The 19,131-nt window shown below is 43.1% G+C and overlaps 2 protein-coding genes across 5 annotated transcripts; both read right to left on the minus strand.

Moving 5' to 3' along the window:
* Positions 1 to 3,490: 3,490 nt before the first annotated feature.
* On the minus strand, positions 3,491 to 12,263 carry RBFA (ribosome binding factor A). The gene is made up of 7 exons (XM_027662779.1): positions 12,145 to 12,263; positions 10,969 to 11,011; positions 10,158 to 10,334; positions 8,788 to 8,900; positions 7,495 to 7,579; positions 5,744 to 5,817; positions 3,491 to 4,104 (listed from the first exon to the last, which is right to left on the minus strand). Exons 1-7 carry the CDS (start codon positions 12,261 to 12,263, stop codon positions 3,726 to 3,728), a joined length of 990 nt encoding a protein of 329 aa, XP_027518580.1. The 3' UTR covers positions 3,491 to 3,725.
* Positions 12,264 to 13,099: 836 nt separating this feature from the next.
* Positions 13,100 to 18,315, minus strand: LOC113956340 (probable 2-ketogluconate reductase). 4 transcript variants are annotated; one of them, XM_027662784.1, is made up of 7 exons: positions 18,234 to 18,274; positions 17,739 to 17,993; positions 16,833 to 17,217; positions 15,750 to 15,921; positions 14,562 to 14,740; positions 13,842 to 13,938; positions 13,100 to 13,458 (listed from the first exon to the last, which is right to left on the minus strand). In XM_027662784.1, exons 3-7 carry the CDS (start codon positions 17,212 to 17,214, stop codon positions 13,305 to 13,307), a joined length of 984 nt encoding a protein of 327 aa, XP_027518585.1. In that variant the 5' UTR covers positions 17,215 to 17,217; positions 17,739 to 17,993; positions 18,234 to 18,274; the 3' UTR covers positions 13,100 to 13,304. The 4 variants fall into 4 exon arrangements, with proteins under 4 accessions (XP_027518585.1, XP_027518583.1, XP_027518586.1 ...); XM_027662782.1 differs by having other exon boundaries at positions 17,720 to 17,993; XM_027662785.1 differs by lacking the exon at positions 17,739 to 17,993 and having other exon boundaries at positions 18,234 to 18,315.
* Positions 18,316 to 19,131: the final 816 nt, after the last annotated feature.

Consider the following 19,131-nt stretch of genomic DNA (forward strand, 5'->3'; position numbering starts at 1 on the left):
AAATCACTGCAAGTATGTGAAGTTAATAGTATCCTGTAGCTGATAAACCGCATAGCATCTGCCACATAAGACATGTATTGGTTGCTGAACGAGCAATTGCTTAATTTTATGGTAAAATCGTGTCCTGTGGATGAACTTTGCTCATTATAATACCAAAAAACACCTCCACCCCAAAAGCTACCCATATCCAAGGTATGACCACCCCTCACTGAGCATGCGCTCTGTATTTTTCTACTCACCCGTACCACTGCGGACATTTCTTATTCCTCAGGTTCAAGAAGGAGAAATTCTATCTGGGGTGAAGGCAAACAAAGACTAAGCAGTTGAGTAAGGGCATGGAGGGCCTACAGAGTAAGAAGATGACTAGCAGGAGCAAGACAAAGGCTGAGAGGGCTGACATCAGTTTCAAGAAAGGTAGCAAGGATGAAGTCCAAAGAAGAAAAAGAGCTACTGAAGTACAAGCAAAATGATGGTCAAGAACACAAAACAATTCAGTACTTCTTTCCAAAAGGAAGACCTCACCATCAACAGTGTAGTAGCAAATGTCCCTTGGTGCATTGGGAAGGAATGGTGAGGAAATCATGCATGCTCTCTACATTTCTGCAGAGTTCATGCAGAAGGAACCAAAACCCTGTCTTTCAGCTCTGGCTTCACCACAATCAGATGAACATCTGTGGTAGAAATGCCCTTATTTACATAGTCTGAATGTACATACTAATTTTGTACCCAACGTAGAAAATTGCAAGAATAGTACATTCCTTCATCTTTCAAGACTCAAAATACTAAATTCTAAAGGAATAAGAGATTTACCAAGCTTCTGGTTAAACTTTGAACATTTCCACATGAATGGAGGTAGACAGCTCTCAGAAACATTAAAGTCACCAATGATCTCTGAAAGTTTTACCGTGTGACTGGAGCACATTTTGTATGCCATATCTGAGTCTTGTGTTTTAACGTGTTTCCAAGGGAAACAGCTCAGGCGTTTCTACTGCTGGGTACAAGGAGAAAAAAAAGTCCACAGGAAAATGAACATGTATTGCTCACATCAAATGGTTTGTAACCATTTAGTTCTGGAGCACTTCCTGCTCCAGACTGAGGGCTTGATCTTAAAGCCCAGATCTTTGGTTCTCTAGTGTCAGAGACATGGGGTTTGACATCCTGTGGAGATCCAGCTAAACTGGATAAACACAGAAGACTTTCAAAATACAAAGTTTCCATGTGCTTTTTGCAAATGTGTTTAAGTGGGCAAATCATCTCAAGATGATGCACAGCTCTCACCCCCATCAGAAGGTACATGCCTCCTTGCTACAAAGTGACAGAGCCAATGCCCAGGCTGGGACATAGCAGCGCATTCCATCCCTTCTCCAGTGCAGGGCTGGGAAGAAAGGTCATCAAAGATTTCCTTAGCATGTACTGGTAGGGAAAGGAGGAGAGAGCAACAGGAGTCAAATCAAATCAAATTGAATCACAGAGCTGAGCTGGAAGGGATGAACACTGAGTCCAACTGCCTGACCACTTCAGGGCTGACCAAACTAAAAAGCATAGTTGCTAAAAGGCAAGGGCATTTTCCAAATGCCTCTTTAACATTGATAGTCTTGGGGTATGGACCACCTCTCTTGGAAGCCTGTTGCAGCAGGGTTTGATCACCCTCTGGGTAAAGAAATGTTTCCTTATGTCAAGTCTGAACTTCCTCTGAGGGACATAGCTCTGAGCCATCCCCACATGACCTGGCACTGGGTCCCATGGAAAAGAGGGACCTTGTTCCCCTTCCCCTCCTCAGAAAGCTGTAGAGAGCAGTGAGGTTGCTCCTCATTCTCCTTCTCTCCTAACATGAAAAACTCAGTGTCCTGAGCTGCTCCTCACAGGAGCCCTTTCACCAGCTTTGGTGTCTTCCTCTGGATGGATTCAAGGACCTTCACAACCTTTTGAAATCATGGGGCCCAAAACCACACACAATACTCAAGGTGAGGCCACACCAACACCAAATACAGCAGGATAATCACCTCTTTTGAGTGGCTGGTGATGCTGTATTTGATGTATCCCAGGACATGGTTTGCCCTCTGGGCTGCTCAGACACACACTGCTGACTGATATTGAGCCTGTTGCCAACCAGCAACCACAGACCCCTTTCTGCTGGACTGCTCTCCAGCCACTCCTTTCCCAGTTTAGACTTGTGCCTGGTATTACTCCTTCTTCGGTGCTCCAATCTATCCAGATCAGTTTGGTATCATCAGCAAACTCACTAATGGCGCATTCAACTGTTGCATCCAAATCACTGATAAATATACTGAACAGAATTTGACCTAGAACTGACCCCTGATCCCCCACAAGGGACTGGTCACCAGCCAGATATAGCCCCATTCACTGAAACCCTTGAGCTCTGCCCTTCACCCAATTCTTCACCCAGTACACCATGAACCTGCTCATCCCACAGCTGGACAACTTGTCCCACAATACCAAAAGCCTTGCAAAAACCCAGAAAAACTACATCCACCACTTTCCCTTCATGCCTCAGGACTTTTTCTATATGAAACCAACATTGACTGTGACTGATGATTGCAGTGTTCTTTAAAGGTAGTGATAGGACAAGGCCTAACAGTTTTAAATGGAAAGATTTAGATCAGATATGAGGAAGGAACTGTGCACTGTCAGGGTGGTGAGACACTGGAAGAGATTGGCCAGAGAAGCTGTGGATGCCCCATGCCTGGAAATGTTCAAGTCCAGGTTGGATGGGACTCTGGTCTAGTGGAAGGTGTCCTTGCCTATGGCATGAGGGGTTGGGACTAGAAGATCTTTAAGATCCCTTCCAACTCAAACCATTCTGTGATTCTACTAGAGTGTAATCTCCCCTCTGTTGTCTTTCTTTACTAAAGGAATTAATTTTTCTGTATTTCTCATAGAATTCCATTTTACTGCCTTGTTCATTATAATTTCTTTGAAGCTTCTGCCCTTTGAATTTACACAGTCATGCTGTTATTTTTACGTGCTTGAGTCAGAAAGCTTTATTCTCACTTTTTATATAATCTCCTAATAATTTTCAGATCTCAAACAGTTACTGGGGCATTCTTCCCTGCTGTTTTTTCTCGACTTTTTGAGTTGTTAATACAGTTTTAAGTCACAGTCAATGTTTTGCCTGATTTTACCCAAGGGATGAGCAGTTCTCCATTCTCTTCTGGCTGCAGTTTCCCTTGCACAACAGTAATTTTCTAAATTTATTTTCTTTCAGATTTGTAACTTTACTGGCCATAATTCCAATGAGTTTCACATTGTAGAAAGAGTTCCCTCCATTAGACTGGGTCCTCTAGAGAATTCCCTATCCTGGTCTTTGTGGGCTGAAGCCTGAACAGCACTGTCATTATTTTGCTTCCTTCTTCCTTCCTGACCTCAGAGCGACACCATCACTTTGTGATAATTTTTATCCAAGTCACTCAAAAGAAAAAGGCATTTTCTTGCAATATAGAAACTATAATTTTATTGGAAATAATCAGCACAACTGCAAGAAGTTTTACCTCAGTGCTGCAGTTGGTGTATTTTATTATAAAACTGCTCTCTTGTTCAAAGTTCCACAACTGTAGCAGCTTGAAAGGTGCTTAACAGAATGTCACAAATGGCATTTTCGTTTTTCTTACATATGGAAGTGGTAACCAGGTAAACAACCTTTCAGTATCTATGGCAGTCTTTTTGCTATTGGTATCCTCCATTTTGAAGGGAGTGGCTTTTTCACTTCATTTTAGTTTATCAGCAGGATGACTTAAATGTTTGCCATCATCCATCTCCAATTCCTTTACCTCTTCCTCCAACTCATAGTCTGAGACCGATTCAGTGTTATCATCCCAGTAATCAGCATCATATTTGTCCAGTAAGTATTTCTGTGGTGTAATGTCGTCATCATCAGGATTCTTTGGTTTTCTCTTTTTCATTTTCTTCCGAATCTCAGAAAGCTGCTGCTCCTGCTCTTCTGTCCAGGGAATGCTTTCTATATGTCTTGACCCTTTCAGTCTTTTATAGTCCATTATCTGTTTATTCAGCAGTTCATGATCAATACCAAACAGATTAGACCGCATGGGTGGCCCTGAAGATTGAGTTGCTGAAGAGAACAGTTTACTGTGAAAAAGAAAACAAATATTGGGGGGTTTCTCTCTGTGCATATTTCAAGGGGTAATTTTGACAACTTGAGTAATATGGAAATAAACTGGAGTTTTCAGTTTGACTTTATAAATTCCCTGTGTTCAGCACTGTGCTACCCATGTTAAGAAGGAAGAGATGCCATTGTATCGTATGTCCGAGGACAGTTTGTGTATAAGCCTGTCAACAGATTTAATGGGGGAAAGCCAATAAAACAATGACATTCCAGATGAAACTGCTTGTCTCTTAAAAGAGTAACAGAGTGAACACTGGACCTCGGAGCCCCAAGGAATTTAAGGCTTCTCCCGAGCTCTTCCAAGAAGTGAGAAGCAGCAGCCTGTGCCCAAAAGACATCAGACTCATGTATACGACACCTTATGCTGGACTTCAGTATTTCCACAAGACACAGAGGAAGATGTTAGGTGCCATGTGGGAAATCTGTCAGCAATGACTTCCCACAGGAAGCTATTTCTGATTTGCCCCTGATGAACCATCCTGTGAGACGCCGGGGCACAGAAGGCATTTCTACCAACAGACTGCAGCACCCAAGGTACAAAGGCTGTTGGCTTTGAGAGCATCCAGTCCACAAAATCACTATTCCAGTAGACTGTTTAGCCCTATCTCTCAATAGCCAAAAATCCCTCACAGAAGAATGCTAAATTAACTTAGGGAGATTTGTCAGTAAACTTGTAACTCACATATAACATACTGAACTTATATCAGAAAAAAATGGCCAAGTAGAGGAGCACTGGTATTCTTATGAGAAAATTACCAGCAAGCAACAAATATTACTGCTGCAAAGCATTTTTTTTAAATTTGATTATCATAAACAACATCAAGTCTTGGAATCTTAGAAATTCTACATTTATTTCCCTCACAAAAATCAAGATATTAATACCAGAACAAGTATTGGGTCTGCAAGTAACAAATCTGATGGCTATGTCACTCAAAGTATAGACATGAAACACAGCTGATTTCTAAGACTGTGGTTCTGATACCACGTTATGGGTGCCTCTGAAAGAATACACACTGTGCTGTTACAAGTGACAATTCAGTCATTCTCCAGAGTTTTACAGAGGTTCACTTATATGTAACAAAATAGACCTTCCTTTTTCATATTTTGCAAAGCTGTGGTCAGATCTGTGTACAAGAATCAATGACAAAATAGCCTATGAAAATGTGTCTACACTAAAATATGGAAGTAAATCAGAGCATACAAAATAAGAAATATTTTCCCTTAATTTTAATAAATGGGTGTAACTTTGGTAAAGAAACTTGAGTCACAAAATAAAATGTCGTCCTCTACATTTAAGTTCTGGGATGATTACATACTAGTTTTGTCCTTGGCTATTCTATAGTCTCTTACATAAAAAAAAAAAATCAATTAAAAAAATCTTATCTCTTCAAAAGACGAGATACTTTTCTGGTAAGGTCTTCCAAACAGACTCTCTCTTCTACTTTTTATTTCTTCATAACATCATTTGCTGAACTCTGAGATAATAAAAACGTACAAATCTAATTAAAATATACTTTCTGTCATGTCAAATGATACCCAATTTAAGTCGGCCAACAAAGATGAAAATGGGCACTTGTACAATTCTGATTCAAAAAGACCCACCTTGAATCATTTTCAAATATTTCTTCTTCTTCTTCAGGAGGTCCAAAATCAGCAATTGCCAATAAGTCCTCGACCTGTAAACACATGAAGGCAACACATTTTAAAGATCCTATATTAAATCTACTTCATGCACACCTTAAAGAAACAGACAAGCATGTAGCAGCAAATATTTGATTTTCTACATGTTTGAAATATTTAGCAAAACCATTTTAAAATAGCCTCTTCCATGATTCCAATAAGCATGGAACAGCTTCCACTCTTTGCCTGGGAAGTTTGTGTCAAATAGTGTAATGTATCCAGGGATTCCTACAAAGTTTTTTGCCTTGTACATTATAAACAATTGGCTAGGGATTGTGTGACATGTAATTTTTGGTTTATTTGTTCTCTTACTTCAGTCTTGTGAATCCTTTTTCATAACATCCTTACACTGAGGTTTTTTTTCATCTCTTCCCACTTTCTGCAAGTTTGCATTTCTATTACACATAATTATGGAGTTTCCAACTCCCTTTTAACATGGCACCTATCCAGTAAATGCTACAAATCTAGTATATTCAGTGCTTACAGACTGTACATAATTGTGAAAATTTGGTCTCATCTGAAATTTTTATTGCAACTTTTCTTTACATTAATTCCCTTTTAATTCAGTGTATTATTCTAGGAGTTTAATCGGATGGTCTTTCCTTGACTTCCGAAACTTAAAAATCAGGTTCAATTACATTATTTCAAGCCCTGTTATTTGAATCTGTGGTTGATATAAATCTGATGAACTGCAAAGTAGGAGAAGATGATCCATCTAAGTGCTTTCCAATGTCATTCCCTGACAGAAGCAATATAAGGAGAGTTTATACTTGTCTTGTGTGAAACCCAGAATTTTTTTGACCACAGAAAGTTCAAGCAGTTCACTGCATTTCTAGAGAGTCTAAAGCTCTTGCTATTCTTTCCAGCCCTGCTCACACACACTGTAGGAGTCCATAAGTCACTAACAGTAATTAATTGGTTGTAATAGTAACACATGTAAGAATAGGGCACTTCAGGGCACAGAAATGTGAACACATTCTTTCCAACTTCTATTCACATCAACAGCTTGAGGAGACTTTTTCATTAAATTCTACTCATTGATGTCATTCTTCTCTTCTGGAAATCTCACTATTTAAGAGATCTCGCTTCACAGTTCTAATGACAGCAAATTTCTAGGAAACATCATTGTTCTAGGAATATATCAAGTAGTTAAAACTATCAACACCTTGATAGAAAATGTGAAATAGTAAAGATAATTTTAAAAGTGAAGGAAAAAATGTAGTATGAGTGAGCTTACATCCCCCATGTAAAGATCTGCACTTCTCTAAAAACATTTTAACAATTCACAGGTGGAAAAAGATTGGGGGAAAAAAATAAAAATAAACAAGTCACTGGTTAGATTCACTGGAATTTTAAATCACGTAACATTTAAAATGTGGAAGAAAGCTCTTCCAACCTCATTTCTATTATCATGTACATCAGGCAACTATTCCTTAAAATGGTAATTAATTTTTTTAGAATTTCTTTATTGACCTAATGATACAACCTACAATTCTTTTACATTGTACAGAAGCCTCAACCTTACTAAAGATTGTTTGTTAAAGTGCTTTGGAACTTGAAGAAGAAAGGGTACAGATAAAGAGTGATTTTGAATATAGATTGGTAGAGGAATTGAATGATCAGCTCTCTCCTATGTCATTATATTTGTACACTGAGTCAAAGAATAGAATTACCTCTTTCACAGCTGCAGCTTCTTTGTCTTTTATAAATATTATTGGGGGTACATTTCCTAGAATTTGCTGACTCTTCAGAAGATACCTGGCAAAAATACAGCATTCACCAGTATGAGTATCAGTAGAGCATCTCCAAGACAAGTAAAATGTGTTAAATTAATTCTAGCAGTACTGCACATTAAAGATATGGTTTGCAAAACTTACAGTCTGATGGGTAGCTATTCAAGTTAGTGCTAAGCAATACGTCACTGCAGAATCCCAACTTTGAATGCATAACATACAAAAACTACCAGCTGCAGATCCCACTGAGTATTGATGACATTAGTATTGATGATAATAGATTGTCTCAATCTATATGCACAAGTCTTTCCCCACTTCATTGGCATCCTTATCCCCACCGTATGGGTGAGAGCAATGGAGGATAGAGTCCTGAGAGCAGAGCAAGACAACTAGTCCTACATGCTAGCTGCAGAAAGGACTGACAGGGCTCCCCTTGTCTTCTCCCCAGCCAGCAACTTTCCTTTTCAAAAAGTGGAAGCTGTTGGGAGTAGAAGAGAGCATTGTGCTGGAGCAGGAATTACATAGCCTAGGGAAACAGGTGGAAAGTAAAAGGCTTTACAAGTATGCTCCTATGTCACCTTCCACATGGAGTTAAATCCTGAACTTCCAACCCACTGGCTTGATAGCATAGGGGAAGCAAGAAAGAGGGAGAGACAAAAATCTCAATAATACCCTGAAAACTTCCTGGATGCTGGACTCTGTGCTGAAAAAATGGGTAAAAGCATCACAATACATGGTAGCATCCTGAATTTTTTTTTTAATTGGTGCTGTGAAGAATTTCTGTAACATTAGTCACCCCTTCTGGAGGTCTAAATTGTCCCTAGCAATCAGAATTGCTCAATGAATCTGTAAGGAGATACTTGGAATTGCCAGTCCGTTGTGCAGCATGCCATTCTGGCCTTCTGTCACTCAGAGCACGTCCAGCCCACCACCTCTAGTACAATGGAGTGAAACCTCATCCACACTCCTCTTGTTTTCTGCTCAGCCCACTCCAGTCCTGGAAAAGCACAGAAGCCAAATAAGCCAGCTGTGCTCTAGCAAGAGAATACGCAGCTGGTCTGTCGCAGCCACCCTTCCCTGTGAGGCTCATCACAGGAGATGCTCTGACTCTTAAGTATCTAGAAACCTAAGGCATCCCAGTAGGCCAGATATAGACTGTTAGAAGTCCTTAAGAAATGGCACTAGTCCATGGCTATGAATTTATGCAGCGGCCTGTCTATCCCACAGCAGTACCGTATACGTGGAGCGCTCTTCCGCAGCACACTTTCCACATAGCTTTCTTTCTCCATAGTAGCAGCAGGATTCCAGTACACACGACATGCTGAAAAGTTTGACGACAGGGACACCTGTAAAAAGGCAAACATATCTTTAAAATTATACACACACACACACACTTCATGTACAATGAAGTCTCTGATGGATTGCAGGAAGCCTACCAGAAAATTTCTTCTGATAACAGAAGTAATGATATTGTACCAGAATCAGCTCAGGAGTAAATCAGGACTGACCTACTCCCTGCCATGTCCCTGTGCAGCACAACTAAGCAGTTATAAAATCTGAATTATATTCGGAAGGAGGTTGTCTCTTTCTCTCTCTCGTGTTATACATTGTTTCAGTTCCAGCAGTGCATCCTGAGAATGCTGTGGCTTGCCCACACCAGCCAGTATTTTTATGTGCAGACATGCAATCCAAGTTAGACAAGCAACCCTCAAAGCCCTAAGAGACAGAAATATTATATGAAGGGTACTGCACAAATAGAGCCAAAAGACTCATCTTGCCCATGTAATTTTAATCACTTGCCTGAAGATGGAACAAATTCAGCTGGCAACAACATCTATTTCAGTCACAAATAACAAACCTTTTCTTATATGTGCAGCTATGATGTGCAATTTTTTTCCCATCCTTCTAATAAGTCCATCATGCTTTTAAGCCAAAAGCTAGTATAACTTAGTCTTTACAGAACAGCATATGTGGAAGATAAAAACTACAGACAACAAACAAGAATGTGGAAGGTGACTTAGTTCCTGAATCAGAGGTTTAACGTCCCTGTCGAACCCACAAATTACAGCATTAGCTACAATTAGGTACAAATCCAAAATCTTTCTCGAATCTTGCTTTACAATGACATTTTCTTATGCTTGCCTTTTTTCTGAACTAAGCTCATCCCTCACTTAGGTCTTCCGCCTGTAATATTGCTGCTGAGTGACACAAGGAGGTAACAACTCTCACACAGCTATGAGAAGAAAAGACTCTTGGAAAGATACTCTGGTAAAACCAGACTTCTTATGAAAAGTCAAGGCAAAGAGTTTATGTCTGAGTAACAGGGGAAAAAAAAAGTCATACCAGGAGAATAACCATTTAGTTTGCATAAGTTGTATTTGCACTAGAGTGGCAAAGGTCTACTAAGCCAGGTACAACAGTGACAAAGCTCTCCCAGTGTGTACACCTGAGCCTGATCTGGCTGCATTCTGCCATATTAGAAGCGATGCAGTGAAACTCCCCCTGCACACATCACAACACCCAGGGGAGCTCCTCTGGCACACCATGCTGACCTCATGGCACAGCCAGAGTGGCTCAACACAAGATGTAGCTTTGGCACTTGCCTTGCAGATTTCCAGCTTGAGATCATAAAATTCCTGACTGACTTCACAGGTAGTCACCATCTGTGACATAGCTTTATGAATGAGACCATTCAAGACTCTGCAGCGTATGTTATCTTCTCTCCTAGTTTTTGTCTGCTCATTTTTCATTAGGGCGTCCAACTTGGTTGGTTTATACATCTTAAAAAAACAAACAACACATTAATCAGTAGTTACACACTTGTACTAGGTAACTATATACAGTTCTATGCACTCTACTAAGTATGCTCTTAGAATGTCATTATTGCAGCTGTGATGGTTTTACATAGGTCTTATGTATCAAGTGTTTCAAAAAAGAATATTTCTGTTCATAAAATCTCTGACCTTCATGTCTTACAGTCTAAGTTTCTTAAGTTTCCTTACTATTTTGTAGCAAGTTATACAGGTTAATAAATCTGTTTTCTAAAATACAGCATGTATTGACTGAAAAGCATTGCTTGTTTGAAAAACAAACATTAAAAAACTTTTTCACTAAACTAAGCTTGTAGAAGTTTCAACACAGATCAGTTCTCTGCAATGCACTCAAGAGCATGCAAGAGAGCACTGATGCTGGTACAGATGAAAAATCAATACAGAGGAAGAAACAGCCATGGGGAGCCAAACTGCTTCTCTGGATGGCAATCCTGGCATGTCGCAGTGAAACTGGAGCACCAGTGTACATTCACGAAATTTTGCCATTTCTCCCTGAGAAAATGCTTTTCCCAAGGTTGGAATCAATGGCAGAACAAGAAGTTTTTTCCTACTGGAACATAGCATCTTAAGGGCTTGCACTTACCATTTTAGATCCCAGGGTAGGGCTGTCATACCAAAATTTCTTTCTTTTGGAAAAAAAAAAGGAAATCAGCTTTATCTTTCAGCAGCTCAGAGAAACAATGTATTCTCTGTGTAATTAAAATGCCACCTCCCTGAAGGCACATACCACCACCACCTAGGTTTTCATGTCCACAAATAGTTTTCCCCCCAGCTGGGGTGCAGTAGCAACACTTCCCATGCACATAGACAGCAGGGGGAGGAGGGGGAAAGAATGAAGTTTCTTCAGAGTCATAGAACCATTAAGGTTGGAGAGTCATAGAACCATTAAGGTTGGAAAATATCACTAAGATCATTGAGTCCCACCACTGACCCAGCACTGCCAAGTCCACTACCAAATCATGCCTCCAAGCACCACATGTACACGTTCTCTGAACGCTTCCAGGGATGACGGTGATTCCACCACTTTCCTGGGGAGCCTATTCCATTGCTTGACCTTTCTTCTCTTTCAGTGAAGAAATTTTTCCTAATATCTAATCTAAACCTCCCTCAGTGCAACTTGAGGCCATTTCCTCTTGTCCTGTTGCTCGTAATCTGGGAGACCAATCCCCACCTGCCTAAAACGTCCTTTCACGTAGTTGTAGAAAGCGATAATGTCCTCCCAACCTCCTTTTCTCCAGGCTAAACGCCCCCAGCTCCCTCAGCTCATCCGCATCAGGCTTGTGCTCCAGACCACCCAACAACCTCGCTGCCCTTCTCTGGACACGCTCCAGCACCTCTATGTCTTTCATGTACTGAGGGAACGAAAAATGAACACAGGATTCGAGGTGCGGCCTCACCCGTGCCACCGTGCACAGGGGCTGTCACTGCCCGGGTCCTGGTGACCACATACTGCTGATACAGGCCAGGATGCCATTGCCCTTCTCGGCCACCCGGGCACACTGCTGGCTCATGTTCAGCCGCTGCCGACCAACTGAGATCGGGGGTGACTTGGCACAACACCGAAGCACCGATATCAGAAGAGCCCCGCGGCACTGGAGGCGGTGCCCGTAGCGCGGCTCGGGGGTGGGAGGTTCTCCTTCGTGCCACCGGGGACCCCACAGCCCCTCTTACACCCCTTGTCCCGGCGCCCACAAACGCCAAGGCACGGCCCTGCCCGGCCCGGTAGGAGGGCCCCGCCGCCCGCCGGCCCCGCACCTACTTGTTCTTGCGGAGCATTTTGCGCAGCAGCAGGTTCCTGGAGGCGCCCAGGGCGGCGGAGCCGTGCAGGGCCCGGCACCACCGCGGCATCGCCGCCGCCGCCGCCCGGGCACCCCACATTCCGCCGCGGCCCACGGCTCGGCCCGGCCCGGCCCTACTGAGCTCCCGGCTCCGGCGGCGGCTCCCCCTGTCGGCGCGGCGGCCTGGGCCGGCCCCGGAGGGAGAGAGGGAAGGACGGGGAGAGGCCGAGCCGCCCTCGGCCACGGGCCAACCTGAGGCTCGGGCAGGGGAAGGCTCGCACACATGCAGAGCCGAGCCCCGCGCTGGCGCAGCTGTGCACAGGTGTCTGGAGAGCGAAAATGCGCCCAAAGGTCAGGATTGCTGCTGGAGCGGCGGGAGCAGCCGCTCGAACAGGTGGTTCCTCTAACTCGCGGTTTACATGTTCCTTTAATTCGGTGTTGCATTCACGGGCACGTCTCAAGGATGAAGGACCACCGCCTCCCTAAGATCCTGCCCTATGGTGAACTTGCCACTGGCTGCCGCATGAGAGGAGCCCCGAAGAAAAGATACAAGGACTCCCTGAAACAACATCTCAGCCTTGGCCGTATTGGTCACCATAACTGGTCTACTCTGGCCTCCAATCGGGAGGCCTGGAGACACACCATCTATAACGCAGCTGTCTCCTTCGAGAACACACGCAGGATCACTCTCGAGGAAAAAAGGCAACGCAGAAAGAACCGTGTCTTGCAGAATACACCATCTAAGGAGTCTCTCTGCTGTGCCTTTTGCAATCGGATATGTCTGTCATGTATTGGCCTCATAAGCCACCAGCATACCTGTAGCAAATGTGGATAGTGCCTTCCCAAATCTTCGTTCGCAAAGCCTAGCCATGATGATGATGATGAGCATCCATGGGCAATTGTCGGGGGATGTGAGCAAAATAAATTACACTGGTGCAAGACATTGGGGTTTTTCATTGAAGGTCACGACAAAATACTGCAGGTTTTCCAGACAGAATTGCTGTCTGTTATTTAAACAAATTAAACATTATATATTTTATCTGTGTAATACTCATGGGATAATTACATGAAAAGTGATCGAATTACTGTTTTGTCACGCCGGGATAACCACTAACGGCATTAATGTTAAGTGCAAGCCACGTTATGGCAACACTTCATGAGGGATAGGAAGACCTGCAAGGCCCGCCTGTATGCTTTCTGTCATTTCCTCCATCATAATGCGGCGTGTCTTCTTGGTGGCACTTCCGATGTGTGGAGTTATTATGACATTCTTCAGCTTTAACAAAGGGTGGTCCCTGGGAAAGGAAAAGAAATGCCGAGCTAGGCACTCGCAGCATATTTGTTATCTATTTCATCACCTCTAGGTAAGTCAGGGAAATATTTAAAATAATTATTAAAAAAAAAGCCAAACAAAAACAATTGCATGACCCAAGCATACTCAGAGCAGTTCAAAGTGGTGCCTAGGTTGGTGGAGTTTTATGCAACATATCCTCCAAATGAGTCAATGTGATTTTTGTTTGGCTGGGACAGAAGGACTGGGGACCTGGTTTCAGCAGTCCTAGTGCACATACATCATATACTCATACTAACAAAATTATGCAACTTCTCATATGCTCACAAAATTTTACTCAGTTTGAAACTCACACAGACACTCATTTTATTTAAGTACATGTCCTACCTTGGCAAAGGTTCAGGATATGTCACATCCAGAGCAGCTGCCTTAATAACTTTGTTTTGAAGGGCTTCCACCAAAGCATCCTGATCCACTACCAGACCTGGGTTACAGTAAGAAGGTTATGTTTATTTTCATATTCTGTACTGTTCTCTTACCATCCTTTTAGTCACAGTGGTCAGGCAAACAGCAGGGCTAGCCATGATCACAATGCAGAAGCAGCACCAGAGTGTGATGGAGTGGGAGGAGGAAGCTTGGGTATGTGCATCAGTGTTGAACAGTTGGGAATTAGCAGCATGAAATAAAGTATAGTGCCAGGCTTTATATCAGGCTGTGCCACCATATTATTAGTCCATATTGTTATTATTGTTATTATTGTTATTATTATTATTATTATCATTATCATTATCATTATCATTATCATTATTATTTATTAATGTGCAACAACACTGCATTTAATAAATAAAAAGTTTAAGTAGGAGGTTATGTAAGTATATGTGAGCTTCTAACACTCCAAGCTCACTAACATTTCAGAGACTTGCTTGCTTGTTTTTATAGGAACACTCAAATGTTTTACTGCGATGCAACCACAGGCATCTAAATAATCTAGTAATCAGAGAATTTGTGGAAAATTTTAGAGTGATGGACTCCATATTAGAGTTGGGTTTTCCCAGGACTTGTCATGCCAGCAAACCTCAATGCAGTTTTGTTTATTTTGCACCTCACCTCTGCTAATATTAATGAGAGTAGCAGTGGGTTTCATCAGCTCCAGCTCCCTCTTCCCAATCAGTTTGTGTGTCTGTGGAGTTAGGTTCACAGTCAGCAACACAAAATCTGACTGCTGGAGCAAATCATCTATCTTTTTACAGTAAACAGCTCCAACGGCACTTTCTTCTTCTTTTTTTCTGTCAGGAAAAAGCCAAAATTTAACTTCAGTATGCAAGAAACAAGAAAAAGATCAAATCACCCTTAGAGAAAAAGTTTCTTAATTGTTTTCTTCACTCCACAGTGCAAAGCAGTTAGCTGGTTATCTGACCGAAATTCAGTAAAGACAAATGTTAAGCTGTTTCCCATAATACCAAGTGAACTGTACACAAACGTGCAGTTCTATATTTGTGGGGATGGAAAGTAAGAAATGAGTATCATGTAAATGCACTGAATAAATGATAAATTAATTTGTATCACAGCTTCTGGTTGTAACAGCGATTTTTTTCCAATCCAAAAGCAAGACTGATGTATTACAAGAATTACCTTCTCTGGGAAAAGTAACTACTGTAAAAATTGCTGAGGAAACCCACAAGACAGAGCAGAGGTTAAATCTTCAGAAATTTGTGTCAGCAGCAGCCTAACTGCTCTGTGCACCAGTGCTGATCCACCGAAATCACAAGCACAGCAGGACCTGCTAGTGCATTTGATCTCTATCAGGACGAGTCTGGGGCATGAACTGCTTGGCTCTCCTCAGATTCCCACAAAAGAATAGGATGGGATGGGCCTGATGGGAGCAGAGGGGCAGAGAGCACAGCTAGAAGACAGTAAACAGACTGGCAAGTCTGGCTTTTTATTATCAGCTGGCTCTGGAAGGGTGTCTCTGCCTGAATCCCTGCTTCACCTAAGTTGCAGGACTTATGTCCTCCCAGACAGTTTTCTCCTTTCCTTAATCTACTGTAGTGTCACCACCATGATAGGAAGGATCAGGGAGCCCCAACTCACAGGGAGACCAGTGAGATACATCTCTCCCATTCCTTGCTGACTTTCTTTCTGTATAAATTGGGAAATTAATGACCATCCTGAAACAAGTGTATGTATTTTGGCACTTAAAGAGCTCAGTGAAAAGTGAAAGCACAGTGAAAGGTACAAATAATGTTTAAAAGCAGTGACAAAATAGAGTTGCCATGGAGCCGCAACCAGCTTTACCTCTGACTCCTGTTGTGATACAAAATCTTCATTTCAAAGGCTTTGGCTCTTTCAGCCACTTTGTAACCAATGGTGCCCATTCCCACAATCCCCAGGGTCGCTCCAGAAACCTCAGCCCCCAGCCAGTCAGCAGGGAAATACTCTGTGTCAGGGGAGACTGCCATCTCATAGCCTTGGAGGAGGAAAAGAAGGAATTATGTCATTTAAAGGATGTTCTGGCATCTGGTTATTTTTTTTTTCCCACTTTTTGTTGTAGGACAAGCAGAAGCACAGAAGCAACAACAAAATGTCATCATGTTTCTGGACAAAAAGTGAATAATGCTGCACTGTACATGACTGCTGACACTGATTTCTTGCTTAGCATAGAAACAGATCCAGCCTCTCTTTGGTAGACAAGGGAGGTAAGGCCAAAGCAGCAACCTCCCTTGGATGTACATCACACTCCTCACCCATCATCTCTCTCTGCCTGCAGTACAGATTATTGCACAACTAAAATGCACCTCAGCTTCTTATTCATCAGCAGGGGTAATGAAAGTGGCAGTGCCATAGATGTTACTGACATTGTAAATACTGAATGGTGGAACTGATGGATCAGTTGTGGGATCATCCAGACTTTTAGGAAGGCCAGCTGATGCCCCAGCAACCTTGAAGATACACCAAGGTTGGCAAGGAAAAGAAACACAGGGCATGGTGGACAGATTTCTGGACAGCTTGTTTGTGATAACTCACATACACGGCAGCTTGGCAAAGACAGGTTTCAAGCCTCCTTGAAAATATCTCCTTTTAATCCCCTTTTATTATAAATTGAAAAGCAATGTTGAAGTGAACAAATTCAATGAATAAGTGGCTGTGGGCTGAGGGAGAAGAGGCTTGAATTTAGGGCTATCTGAAGAAAGAACACATCTACCTTGCTGATATGCCTTTTTGGAAATGCAAGTTATTGTTAACAAGACAGATAACTTTTTCCTTGTCCTGCATTTTCCACATTTCTACTTTTAAGCTTACCTTTGCATCAGCACTCACTTTCTGCAGGTTTCAAAGTCACTTTTTCTATAAAAACACTAAAAACATTTCAGTTATTACCTTCCACAAGTCTCCTGGAAGATGCCAGCATCAGAGCCATTCCCAGGTCTGCAGTGTCAGTGGAAACAATAAATGGAGTGTTGGACACTTTCACACCAAAGCTAGAGAGGAGGTTCAGGTCCAAGTGATCTATTCCCACTCCAGAACTTGCAACTATCCTCAAGTTCGGCAAGCTCTGGAGCAGCTCTTTGTTAACAACTGGTTTGTGATACCACATATAAATAGCTCTGATCTTTTTGCTGAGAAGTGTCTTATTTTCAAGATATTCTTTCATGGTGATGAGATGAAAATGTTTCTGCAGAAATCCAACATGGTCTTCATATACTCCATGCTTCCCTCCTATACAGTCAATTAGCACATAAGGCAGTTCCTGACCCTCCATGCCCTACAAAAGCAACGAGAACCAAAAGGACATGGTCTTAACCAATCCATTATAGCTTGTTTTTTATTAAAAAACAGGAATTGATTGGCTTCATTACATGCTGTTTTCCCACTATGGAAGAGCTGGCTAAAGATAATCACTCCCACGTGCAGGAATTTTTCAGTTCTTACTGTGTTATTCAGAAGGATGTTCAATTTCTATATAATCTTATTAATAATACAAGAAAACATTACTTCTGGCATGCCAACTATGCTGACACTTAGACAAATGAGTTATCAGGTGTTACTCCTGCTTAATATTCAATATTTAAAAGCCAAAGTCTTGATAATTTGAGAATGTGGCCATGTGAGTGGAAGGGAATCCTTTAACCCCCAAATTCTGCCTTTGATTGCCACTTCTATATTCAATAATTAGCACTGATAAGATTATCTCAGGAAAAAAAATCTCATTTAATGTTAACAGAGCTGTAATTTGTCAACTACGAACTTTGGAATTATCGAGTTACTTCCTGAACATAAGTTTACCCTTTCTTTTTTCGGTCTCCTTCAGTGTCCTGACAACTCTTCACTCTGCCGACTCCGGAAAGAACCAAGTCTGTGATCACAGGTTAAAGACGGGAGACCCGCAGCTGCCTATCAGCCCAAGGCAAGGCGCTCCCGCACCGCCGGGCCAGCGCCTCCCGCTCCTCCCCCGACCTCACGGAGGGTATTCCCGGTCCAGGGCCGGTCGAGCCCTGGTTCGAAGTGTTTGCAGCTGTCCCGGCCGGCCTGCCAGTGAGACTAAAGATACGAAGGACCCGGAGCGGGAAGGGAAGGGCTCCGTCCGGCCCTTAACGACGGAGGGTCGCAGAGGACCGGGGGGAGCCCCCCGTGCCCAACGCGCTCGGTGCTACCGACGGTGCCACCGATCCCCCCGTGGGGCCGCGGCCACCAGAGCCGAGGGACCTCGGCGGCCACCTGGCAGAGGCGCTCCCAGTACCCCGTTCGGGGTCCCGCAGTCCCGCCGCAGCTCTCACTCACCCTGCTGGCCCCGCTCGCCGCCGCCGCGTCCGAGCCGCAACCCCGAAGAGCAAGGGCGATGAGGGACTCGCCGCGCCCAGCCGGGCCTGCCTGGCCGCCTGCACCCCCGCCCGGGGCCGAGCGGGGAGGAGAGGCGGTGCAGGGAGGAGAGGCGGTGCAAGGGCGCGGGAGGTGCACTCCAATCCCTCGGGAAGCCGAGAGACAGCAACGGGAGTCTGCAAATGGTTGTGTGGTTTTTAAAAAGTGTGTCGTGTTTCTGCGCTATTTGTGATTTCGAAATAAAAGGGATTTTGCATTAATGCCCAGCACACTTTTTCCCCCCACAGTGTCTTCAAAGGCCAGCTGTGGTCTGGTGTCTCTGTTGGTCATTACACATAGTCATTGCACAGGAGTTAATGTGGGACGAAGAGTTGTCTCTGACCAGCAAACACCAGTGACAGCTCTCATTGCACACACGAATGGTTTTTCCAACCTAAATGATTCTCGGCATATCCTCAAAACCTCTCTGAGACTAAAGCAACTGGGCCAGGCTTAGGTCCTTAGGCACTACAGCTCTTACCCCAGCCACAGGCAGTCCTGTGTGTAACCCAGCTAACAAATGCATGAAAATTTTCCGGACAAGGTTACTTGCACTGTAGATCATAGAATGGTTTGGGTTGGAAGAGACCTTAAAGATTATCTAATTCCAACCCTCCAGCTGTGCACAGGAATGCCTTTCACTAGACCAGGTTGCTTGAAGTCTCATCCAACCTGGCCTTGAACACTTTGAGGGATGTCCCTCAACCTCTCTGGGCAACCTGTTCCAATGCTTTGCTACCCTCTGAGTAAAGAATTTCTTCCTAATATTGAAACTAAACTTAACATCCTTCAGCTTAAAGCCATTCCCCCTTGTTCTATC

The sequence above is a fragment of the Corapipo altera genome, unplaced genomic scaffold (assembly GCF_003945725.1).
Source record: "Corapipo altera isolate COAL_440 unplaced genomic scaffold, ASM394572v1 359, whole genome shotgun sequence".
In the NCBI taxonomy this organism is placed as follows: Eukaryota; Metazoa; Chordata; class Aves; order Passeriformes; family Pipridae; genus Corapipo; species Corapipo altera.

Coding starts and splice junctions, on each gene's coding strand:
- RBFA (XM_027662779.1), bottom strand. CDS start 12,263: ATGTGGGGTGCCCGGGCGGCGGCGGCGGCGATGCCGCGGTGGTGCCGG. Junction 10,335..10,968: donor CTACCCTGGGATCTAAAATG/GTAAGTGCAAGC, acceptor TGTTTTTTTAAG/ATGTATAAACCAACCAAGTT. Junction 8,901..10,157: donor TCAAGCTGGAAATCTGCAAG/GCAAGTGCCAAA, acceptor GCCTTTTTACAG/GTGTCCCTGTCGTCAAACTT.
- LOC113956340 (XM_027662785.1), bottom strand. CDS start 17,214: ATGGAGGGTCAGGAACTGCCTTATGTGCTAATTGACTGTATAGGAGGG. Junction 14,741..15,749: donor TATCACAACAGGAGTCAGAG/GTAAAGCTGGTT, acceptor TTTTCCTGACAG/AAAAAAAGAAGAAGAAAGTG. Junction 13,939..14,561: donor TCTCATTAATATTAGCAGAG/GTGAGGTGCAAA, acceptor ACTGTAACCCAG/GTCTGGTAGTGGATCAGGAT.